General features: G+C 43.7%; 2 protein-coding genes across 4 annotated transcripts; both read right to left on the reverse strand.

The window, feature by feature from the left end:
* Nucleotides 1-1,425: 1,425 nt before the first annotated feature.
* Nucleotides 1,426-4,527, reverse strand: LOC127771299 (F-box/LRR-repeat protein At2g43260-like). Of its 3 annotated transcripts, none has more exons than XR_008017120.1 (4): nt 3,314-4,527; nt 2,373-2,554; nt 1,867-1,989; nt 1,426-1,728 (listed from the first exon to the last, which is right to left on the reverse strand). XR_008017120.1 is itself a non-coding variant. In XM_052297181.1 (2 exons), exon 1 carries the CDS (start codon nt 4,487-4,489, stop codon nt 3,329-3,331), a length of 1,161 nt encoding a protein of 386 aa, XP_052153141.1. In that variant the 5' UTR covers nt 4,490-4,527; the 3' UTR covers nt 2,000-2,554; nt 3,314-3,328. The 3 variants fall into 3 exon arrangements, 1 of the variants encoding a protein (XP_052153141.1); XR_008017121.1 differs by having other exon boundaries at nt 1,619-1,732; XM_052297181.1 differs by lacking the exons at nt 1,426-1,728; nt 1,867-1,989 and having other exon boundaries at nt 2,000-2,554.
* Nucleotides 4,528-7,731: 3,204 nt separating this feature from the next.
* On the reverse strand, nt 7,732-11,044 carry LOC127769435 (F-box protein CPR1-like). Its single transcript, XM_052295018.1, has one exon. The coding sequence runs from the start codon at nt 10,648-10,650 to the stop codon at nt 9,313-9,315; it is 1,338 nt and encodes a 445-aa protein (XP_052150978.1). The 5' UTR covers nt 10,651-11,044; the 3' UTR covers nt 7,732-9,312.

Below are 11,044 nucleotides of genomic sequence, written 5' to 3' on the forward strand. Positions count from 1 at the left end.
TCACACGATAGAATGTGGAGGACATTTGAGAGCACAATTTCCAAGCCTTTTCATCCTTCCACTTCTTTATTTGAAGTTGATTCACCTTTCCATAAAGTTTCACCATTCATAATCTTATTTCTACTTGTCCAAAATGTTCTTCCATTTTTGGCTGTCAATTTCAGTGAGGATGTAGAGGTGAAGGAGAACTTTCGTCCAAAAAGAATATTGTTTCATCTAGATGATGTTTTGTTATTTTTCTCAATTTGACACTTATACAGCATAATTCGGTGATATCACACATTACAATTTATTTACTTTTCCATGCTAGTACCATAAAGGATTATTTTTCAAAGAATAGGGAGATATCCAAGGCTCCGGTAATCATTCAAAATATCTGCATCTCAAGATTACAACAATCTGGTACTCTGTAACAAAGTAATTCTTGGACGACAAAAGCTTCAACGCCCTATTGTCCAACACAAAACACAAACAATATGCTAACTAAATGGAAATGCAATGAAGCCATATTTGTGCAATCATATGTAGTTACAAAAAGAATTAGTAGGCCCCCACGGACGGAGCCAGGATTTTGAGTCACTGGAGTCATGGCTTTCACTTGCAATAGTGTCGTTTTTGAGGGGACTCCAACTTTAAGTATCTTTAGCTCAAAAGTCTTTTGTAGCTAGAACTGTGAGCAAGTTGGAATTATTTCATTTTACTAAAAATAAATACATAAACTCTATATTATACAAGAATCTATGGATTTTTAAAAGGTCTAAAAATTTAAAAGTTAGAACCATATAAATCAGCCCTAACAACAATGTTTTCTTTCGGACATAAAGGCAAGTTATGGATGTAGCTTACTGCCCCCTCCATCTCAAAATGCCCTTCTTTTTTAAGAGATTGGTTGAGATGAAGAGGTATATGGAAAGTAGTTATATTTTAAAATAAATTTAAATCCTAGAGATAGCTATATTTCGAGATGGAGTAAATAGCTTAAAGAAACACACCTAACATCTAGTTATTCGATTAGCAGAACTACTGGCCTAATGCATTGATATGCATGCCACGTAGCTAAATTAGATCATTAACAGCCCAAATATGTTTAATTGAGGCATTAGTGGTGCTGTGGTGGATTGACAGTAGCATAACAAATAAGCTACTACTATATTGTTTTAGCTTTCATGAGCTCCAGCAGATTAGCGGGCTGACCGAGGTCATCAAACTTTGTTTGCTGGGGTCATTAGCTATAAAATACTGAGCAATTCATTTGGTTGGTTGAATGCCATCGGGGTCATCTGACCCCGGTGATATTACTGTGGCCCCACCCCTGATATGTGAATATCATGTATCTGGGGCTCCAAGCTATGTCTCAGAAACCCCGATCTGAGCCCCAACCTCCCTGATTGTCTCATCTGTTATGAGATCCAAGGGAAAAGAATTCATCCGGATTGGAACCAACCAAAAAAAATTGAAACTGGGGGTAGGACTTAGGACCACAATCATTCACAAGAACACAAACAAAAAAATTTCACCAAAGAAAATGTAGAAATGCATCACCAAATGAAAGAATATTAATTGGCCGCTGGCGGAGAGAAGGCTTTTACTTAGATGAAGATGGCGAGTCCAGAAACCAGAAACATCGGGGCATCTCCGCCACCACTGCAGACTCCCTTCTCTCATCCAGACAGTAGACATCACCGGTGAGGGAGGCCTTGTCTTCTTTGAGGTTTTGACAAAGATGATCTGACTAGGACGAAGAGCATCAAAAGAGCAGCTTCCAATTAGAACACCTTATAGAATATATGACTACTTCTAGTCCTAGCTAGGACAACACCATCTTGAAGAAAATTTCATCAAGCACTGAAGATGCTCTGAACTTACTTGATTACAGAATCCATGAAGCCATATCTGAAACCATGGACAAGGTGACACCTGAATTTGTTGATTCTTCAACTGCTGGTTATCCCTCTTCCATGATGACCATCATCATTACCACTTCCACCACTACAAGCAGCTCAACCTCAACAGTTAAACAACCAGTTCAAGAAAATAGATGCAAAAGTGAGATTGTGTCTTGTCAAAAGTTCATGCTGCAGCACCAAATGAATTTCAAAATTTTGTAGATGAAACCATAGGAGCGGTATTGTCCATCACAAATCACTCAGAGTAGTCCTTTTAGATAAAGGTCATAGGACCTTGCTTTTCATTGAAAGCAAAGCAAGGAACTGCAGGTATTTCCAACATACAGGATAATATCAGGTTTTCTGGTCAGAACCCAGTCATCTAACAGACATAACTCAACAAGTTTTAACAGAACATCCTAAAGACAGTAAACTAGGACTATAAACCTTCCCCTGGCTTCACCTAGTCAAAGTGATAGCACATACCTAATAGACACACTGTACAACTCCAGCAAAGATAAAACACCAAGCAGCTACATCCAGCAAGACTAGTATCAGGTCAGCCAACTCCAGAACGTGGTAATCGCCAAGCTTTTCATGGCATCATGTAGCGCTGAAGACAAGAGTTCCACCCAACTGACTTCATCAGATAACAGATGGGTCTTACACTGCAAACGTAAAGACAATTCAAAAGGAGATAATCAGAGGGGATGAGGCAAGTTTATTTCTGAAGATTGTACCATTTCTGGTCAACAAGAGTTGCCAGCAAACAACAATAAATAGCATAAAGTCAACTCTAGCACTTTTGGACCCAAACCAATAACCAAAAGAAAAAAGTCAAAATTTGAAGAAATTCTGCTCCAGTTCAGAGCATCTCTGCAAATGCACCACAAAGCAACAGGCCAACAGCAATTGGAAATTTGAAAAGGATATGATTAGCAGTTTCAAATTCCCAACACAACTAATAAAATTCAGAGCCATTGCAGTTCCTTTTCTCAACTGGACTGCAGATTGGATTCTATCTTTATAAGCCAACCAGAGAAAATGTTTCATTTTCATGGAGAAAGGAGCTGATCAAATATCCTTCAACCTCAGATCAGTCACATCAGCAAAAGAAAAAGAAAAAAAAAAAGAGGCTATCAACATGTCCTGAAGTGGTAATTTCATCGAGATGTAGGAGAGTATGCATTATAAGACCATAGGACACTATGAAGAAACAATTCATGCAGCAAAATAACACTTGTAGCTTCCTGAATACAAATTCATGTACCATCAGTTTTCAGGCAAGAAGTTTAATTGCATACATAATGCATACTGCAATTGAGAAGTTTGTAAGCTTAAACCTCATCCAATACATAGAGATTGCACCATATATAATTCAGAAGCAGGCAAGGGCAATAGAAAGAAGTCTTAAAAAGAGGAACCACCTCATTCAGCAGGCATCACACGAAAGGCGAAGCATTCACGACATAGTCCAGCAGAGATGGAAAGAATGCATGCAGAACAAGGCTTGCTCTAAGCTTCACTGGAGTAATACTGAGGCCGTCATTATCATGTGGCAAACTCGCCAACAGCTTGCCATCAGTACCAATGTAGAGCATGGCTCGTTTGCAGTTAACCAGCACAAGCACATCCCCATCCTCGGAAGAAACCATCACACTGTAAAGATCACGCTTCACATCAAGCTCTCTCCTGATCTCTAGAACTGGCAATTCAACCCGGTAATTGAGAGACCAGACCTCTCTCTCATAATCCTCCAGCACCCAGATATCTACAAATGTTGCACCATCGTCACAGCAGTACATGCCGAGCATACAATTAATCTCAAACAGGCCATGAAACGCTCTCCACACCGCCTTGCCGAATGGAGACCGCATCCACCGGAACGACTCGGCTGTAATGTCAAACGCCAAAATCATATCTTCAATTCTCTTATACCAATGCAGGCTCCCATGCAGCAGCACAGATGCGCCGTTTGCCTCCGCCTCTGGCCACCCAATGCACCTCGGCAAATCGCCAGAGCCCAATGTGTAGACGTAGCAGGCGTTTCTATCGCCGGGGATCAGAACATCAACGAGCCGCTCCGAAGCAGGTAGCTCTATCCTGTAGAGCAGAAGCCGATACTCGCCGGTGGGGCGGTGCCGGTACAAGCCCATGAGCATGAACCCGGTGAGCAGCGGCAGCGGGATGTCACCGGACTGACGCGTGGTCGGGTTACAGATCGAGAAGCGGACACTGGAATGGGCACCGATGGCCCTCTTCCTCCAGAGGACAAGGATGCCGTCGCAGGAGGCCTCCTCCACGCAGAAGACGGAGCTGTCGAACCGGGCGACGGGGTGGAGGAGCCGGCGCCGGCGGTCGACGGTGAGGACGTCGCAGTTTCTGCAGCCGGTGAAGACGGGGAGGGAGGGCTGGTGGTGGTGGTGGGCGAGGAGGAAGTCGCGGGTGGAGGTGAGGCGGCGCCATGCGCGGCACACCAGGCGGCAGCGGAGGAGGGGTTTGGGGGGAAGCCGTACCAGGATGTCCCAGACGACGAGGACCTCCGGGAGGGCGACGCCGGAGCTGAGCGGCGGCGGGAGTCCTGTCGCCGCCGCCGCCGCCATGGTTGCCGCCGCCGCCAGTGGAGTGAAGTGAGTGACGAGGCCAGAGACGGGCTGACGGCGGAGATACCCTTTTGGGCCTTTGGCTTTTTCTTTTTCTTTTTCTTTTTCTTTTTCTTTTTCTTTTTTTTTAAAAAAAAAAATCGATCAGTAGCACAGAGAAACCCCTTTTGTGTCTTTGGTACCGCTTTCTTTTCTATGCTATGATCGAATTTTCTCCACAGAGAAACCCCGTTAACAAATTTCTCACTTCGATTGGAAGCACAGATCATCAGTTTTCCTACGATACATAACACTTTCATCACATTTTGACCTAACTGTGTTAGATTAAAGTAGAAAAATTTATCATGTAGTAATTAATTTTGAGTTAACGGAAGTGCTATATATTGAAGTAAAATCGATGACATGTGCTTATAGTCAAAGTGGAAAATTCCTTGTGCTATTTTTTTACTGGTTTTTTTTCTCTATGGATCGAACTATCTCTTTTTTGGGCCGGTAGAACCACGACTCATTAAATGTTTATTTTCATCTTGAACATCAGAGACAATTTCTTACGTTCAAGGCATTAAATTTCAATCACCTTAAAATTTCAATTTCATTTCTAAAAATTCTTCTAACTGAAGTGTGACTTCATACATCTCCTTATCATCATCCTCCTTTTTGCCTTTTCCCTTGTACTTTACTATAGAACCATTTCTTGTAACTCAAATGTGACTTCATACATAAGCATTTCAGGGGTAGTCAAAACAAATATTAAGGGTAGAGCAATGGGGTTCATAACGCCCACTTTGATCCTCACCATATTTGGAGCTGTGCCAAACAGGCTCTCGATCTTGTACAGCCCCAAACATGACCCAACTTCATAAAGTGCCAAATGATTCTTCATTTCAAGGCAGACCAATCATGCACATCCACCCGCACAGTGTGTAATTTGCCGGCAGCAGCAGCCCCTTGAGTCCATTTCTTGATAAAAAATTCTCATTTCAGTCCTTTTTAGCTAAAAATCCTCAAAATCTGCTAGTTCACCTAGCTTCCCTTCGATAGGAAGTCCCATTGGATTGTGCTTTGGCTTTCCAATTCCAATTCGATTTGAATTGCATATTAAGGTTGTGTTCAGGAGGAGGGGTTGCCTCCCGGCACGCAAAACGAAGCACGTATTATTACAGGATTAATTAAGTATTATTTTTTTAAAAAAAATGGATTAATATGATTTTTCAAAACAACTTTCGTATAGAATTTTTTTGCAAAAAACACAATGTTTAGCGGTTTAAAAAGCGTGCGTGCGAAAAACGAGAGAAGTGAGTTGGGAAAAGTGGAGGAAGAACACAGCCTAAACCCCTCTTCCACTTGTTTCTCTACTAGTACACCACCAAAAAGGATTGACACTATCCCCGTTGGATTGGCATGCTCTTTATTTCTTACTCTCCAAATAGCATTCTAAGGTACGATGATTGTTCCTCCCACATATGACACAAAGAAACTTGAACATTGCAATCTCTAATTGTATGACCATGAATCTTACACCTACTGCAAAAACCTTTGGGATCGGCTTGTGACTTTACCTGTTGAGTCAGCTCATCTGTCGCCTGCTCTTTTCCTTCTAGATTTGCTTTGCCCGATCTTTGGGTCTCCGCTTGCGACTCCGATCAGGATGCCACTGTCGCGGATTCGTTTGTTTATGAATCCGCAGCCTATATGTGCCCCTGCATCAGCTTCTCTTGATGTGCTTGAGCAACCCCCTCCATTTTGCTTCTGCTGCACCTCAATAGCCATTGCCTTGGTATGGTGGGTGACATGGTTGCCACCTATTCGGCCTGAGTTTCTCTCCCATCAGCTCTCCTCGTGCTGTCTTCACCGCCGAGACGAAATCCCTTGAATCACCGGATTTTGTCCCCTTCCAGATCCCACCCCTCCCACCGATGCCCTCCCTCGGCCACTTTCTTCCACTACTCGCCAATATTCTCCATCCCGCCGCCAAATCCCTTACGGCTTGTTTGGTAACTCGAGGGAAGAAGATTGGGAGTTTACACGAGGGAATTGATGATGAGATTAAGATGGGAATTTGATTTTTAATCCTAATTTCTTGTTTGGTAGAGGTGATGGAATTTGATAAGGAGTTTAGTTGGAGATTAGGTCATTAATAAAAACAAATGGCTGAGATTTGCTTAGACAAAGTAAAGGAGGAATTCTCTCCCAATTACCTGCCCCTACCCAGGTATTGAAAAGGAGGGAGTTCCTTCCTCAATTCCCCATCCCCATCCCACCAAAATTCCTATATCTCCTAACCAAACAAAACACTTAATAGCCTCATCCCTTTAAACTCCCAATCCCTCTTAAAAACTCCCTCCAACCAAACAGACCGTTACGAAAATCCGGCACAACCCTCCTCAGATGATGAAATGTGTTCGAGATGTAGGGGAATGGTGGCATGGGAGCTAGGTGCCTAGGTTTACCCTTGATCCGAGTGGATCGAGAGAGGAAAAGGGGAAAGGTATGAGAGATGAAAAGGGGAAAAGGGGTGGATCAAGTTTTTTTTTTACTCAACAGCTGTGCTTCCAAAAACATGCGGCCACAGCTCACAGCAGAAAAATGACTCGTTGTTTTGCTTCAAAATGAAAAGTTGGCCTCTGCTCTCTACCTCCATTACATCAAGATACAGGGCAAAAACATTCACAAATTCAGTCACCACGTACACGACCATGGTTACAGTTAAGATTTCACAAATTCAAGTTATCAACAGTACAGTACAAGCTGATGCACAGTTCTAAAAATTCAAGCACCACATGATCAGGTTACTAAGATTTCGGCAACACCATGTCACCATCACTAGGTCTGCGAGCGTGAAATTGAATTTATTCCAAAGGAACACGTAACAATTCTGGAGGTCGAGTGAGCTATGCCAGTATGCTCTTGTGCAGGAGATCAAAGCAACCTTAGGTGCAGGTGCAACCGTGCAGCTGAGAGATGTCGAAACAAGAATTCAAGCATGGAAGACTGGCAAACTACTTATCAAGCTGAAGATGTTGACTTATTTGATTACCGAATCCATGAAAGCTACATCTGAAGCCATGGAACACTGAATTTGTTGATTCAATCCCTCTTTCCATGATGGCTAGTCAACCAAGCAGCTCAACCTCAACAATTAAACATCCATGTTGCATTATTAAACATAATCTAATTGAAATTATGAGTTACTATATATGCACAAAACTTTGAATAGCTGAATTTTATGTATAACGATGCAGTAAACAAAATGGCAACAGCAATCACATCATGAAACAACAGTATACCATTGTGATTTCCAATTAAAAATTAATAGAATATGAATATTACTAGCTACGACAATACACCTTGGGGGAAGTTTCAGACGACAATAGTACCTTCTTTCGCCTATTCAGATTGTTTCTTTGAGTCTTAACCATGCCCACTTAGCTAAATTGCAGTACTTTTACATGTATGAAACATAACTAGAAACCAGCCCATGTCTGCTCCTTAGACAATCAGGATGGAAGCCTCATTTGACAGAGTCTGCCTGCCCCTATGCAGGATATCAGTATTACTACCAGAGGGATGATGCGACAGATAGACTAAAAAAAATGCTACAGTACAGCTTGTGCAGTATGCTCTTATGCAGGAGATTAAAGCAACCGTGCGTGCAGCTGAGAGATGTCAAAACAAGAATTCAAGCATAGCAAACTGGAAAAGTACTTATCTAGTTGAATATGTTCCGTACTTACTTGCTTATCCAATCCTTGAAGCTATATGTGAAGCCATGGACAAGGTGACCAATGAATTTGTTCATTCTTCAGCTGCCTGTTCTCCCTATTCCATGATGACCACCATCATCACCACCACTTCCGTCGCTAATAGCAGCTCAAACTCAACAGTTACACATTCTTCTTATATTCTCAAATGCAATTTTTTCTCCGATGAAGACCTTAATGGCTTAATTGATTTAGTAAACATATTTGATAGTATTGATGAACTTATGCCAACATTCCTGGAGATAGATTAATAAATGTTTGCAAACACTAGTTTCGATGGCACAGAACCTCTTTGCCAGGCGAATCCTTTTTTGGTAGGATCCATGGAAGTAAAGAAATTGAAAGGAAAACTTTTGGATAAGAATGACGGTAGTTGTAATTGCAGGTGCTGGCATGACTGCTTTACTGCGCCAAATGTAAACAGCCCTGCTGTGAATGCGTGCTTCAACCATTTAACAGTTTAATTTTTTTCAAGATATCAACTATTGTTTCCAACTAATTATAAAAATCGCTAAACAATATAACTTCCTGGAAGAAGACAAACATGCCCAACAATTGCAGAATGCAATGGACACTGTCAGTAACTACCGCGAACTGTTCATTTCATTGAACACTGGGCTCTACCGTAACCATTTTATTAAGAATTTGTAGAGCATTAGAGCACTCCCTTGAGTGTAAAAAACATAGCAAATCAAATGTGCACAACATCCCGGTTCAGGAAAATACAAGCAAAAAACCAGGTTAATGTTTATAGTGCAACACCAAATAAGTTTCATTTTTTTTAGATGAAACCATGTGAGCAGTATTGTTCATCATTAATCAGTGAGAGTTGTTTCCACCTTGGACCAAAAGACTATCGACATGTCGTATTGGTAATTCAATCAAGACGTAGTAGGTTATGCATTATAAGTCACAATGAACCAACTATTCATGTGGCCAAATACAATTATTGTATCCTGGTTGCACATTCATCTAAAATAAGTTCAGCTAAGAAGTTTTCATACATAAATGCACAATTCAGAAAATAATAAATTTGTGTGCTCAAACTTCATTTAGCAGACATCAGATGAAAGGAAAATCATTCACGACATAACTTTTTAGCAACGGAAAGAATGCATGTGGAACAAGGCTTTGTTTAAGCTTCATACGAGTAACCATGATGTCATTACCATCATGTTCAAGACGCGCCAACAGCTTGCCGTCAGTATCAAAGCAAAGCACCGATTGTCCGCAATCAACCAGCACAACCACAACCTCATCCCCATCCTCGGACGAAACCATCACACTCCAAGAATCACCCACGTCAAGTTCCCCCCTGATACATGTAACCGGCAATTCAACCTGGTACTTGATGGACCAGACCTCTTGCTCGTAATCCTGCAGAACCCAGATATTTACAATCGTCTTGTCATGATTACAGCAGTACAAGCCAAGTGTAGAATCCATCTCAAGCACATCTGCCCAGAGTTCCCGGTTCAATTCATTCTCCGTCTTGTCAATGGGCGCGCGCATCCACCGGAACGACTCGGCCGTGGTATCGAACACCAGAATCATGTGTTTGATGCTATGGTACCAATGCAGCAGGCTGCCATGAAGCTGGGCAGGTCTGCAGCGTCTGCTGTGGCCGGCTAACATGGACATCTCTGGCTCTGCGCAACCGATGCGCCTGGGCATGTCGTTGGAACCCAATGTGTAGACGTAGCTGGCATCTCTCTCGACATGCCCAGGAATCAGATCTTCCAACACCACCTTCTCAGCTCGGTAGAGCAGAATCCGGTAGTCGCCGGTGGGGCTGTGCTGGTACAACCCCAAGAACATGAATCCGGAGATCAGCGGGAGGTCACCGAATTGGCGCGTGGTCGGGTTACAGATGGAGTACTGCGGGGGGCCGGTGTTCCAGGAGATGAGAAGGAGGCCATCGCAGGACGAATCCAGGTAGTCGGCGGTGCTGGCGTACCGGGCGACCGGATGGAGCCGCGCGGCGGCGCCCCTGCGGCGGCCGAGGGTGAGGGTGAGGACGTCGATGAGGTACATAATATCGGCGTAGTCGCAGGTGGCGATGAGGGGGAGGGAGGGCTGGTGGCGGTGGTGGGCGAGGAGGAAGTCGCGGGTGGAGGTGAGGCGGCGCCATGCGCGGCAGACCAAGCGGCAGCGGAGGAGGGGCTTGGGGGGTAGGCGTACCAGGATCTCCCAGACCACGAGCTCCTCCGGGAGCGGGAGGCCAGGGCTCACCGGCGGCAGCCCTCGCGTTGCCGCCTCCGCCATGGTCGCCGTCGCGGCAGCGGCGGTGGAGCCGTGGAAGGAGGTGAGGCGAGGCGACCTTTTCCCCTTTTTTGAGAGGGGAAAGGCGAGGTGACTTGGGTTGGGTAGGAGCTTTGAATGAGCCTTGGGCCTTTTCATTTATGGGCCAGCGGAGCTATGTGACTAATTAAGGAATAAGTTCATCTCAGGTCTCTTAACTTGTCAACGAATCCGATTTTCGTCTTTTAACCGAAAAACCAGATACAACGGGTCCCTCAACTGTTAAAACCGGTGGTCTCATTTAGATGGCAGCCGCTGTGCACCACCCCTCCTCACTCACGCTTGGAGAGAGGACAAAGCAGATGGGAGAGATGAATACATGGGAGTTGGGGAGAGAGGAGGAAGAAGAGGGGTGAGAATGACATGTCGGATTCGTCGACAGTTAAGGGACCTCATATGAACTTATTCCACTAATTAAATGGTGATTTTCGTGTTGAGGGCTAGTTTAGCACAGTTCTAGCTCCATGTCAAATAGTTTCAACTCCACGAAAAA

Source organism: Oryza glaberrima, chromosome 4 (genome assembly GCF_000147395.1).
Source record: "Oryza glaberrima chromosome 4, OglaRS2, whole genome shotgun sequence".
Classification (NCBI taxonomy): domain Eukaryota; kingdom Viridiplantae; phylum Streptophyta; class Magnoliopsida; order Poales; family Poaceae; genus Oryza; species Oryza glaberrima.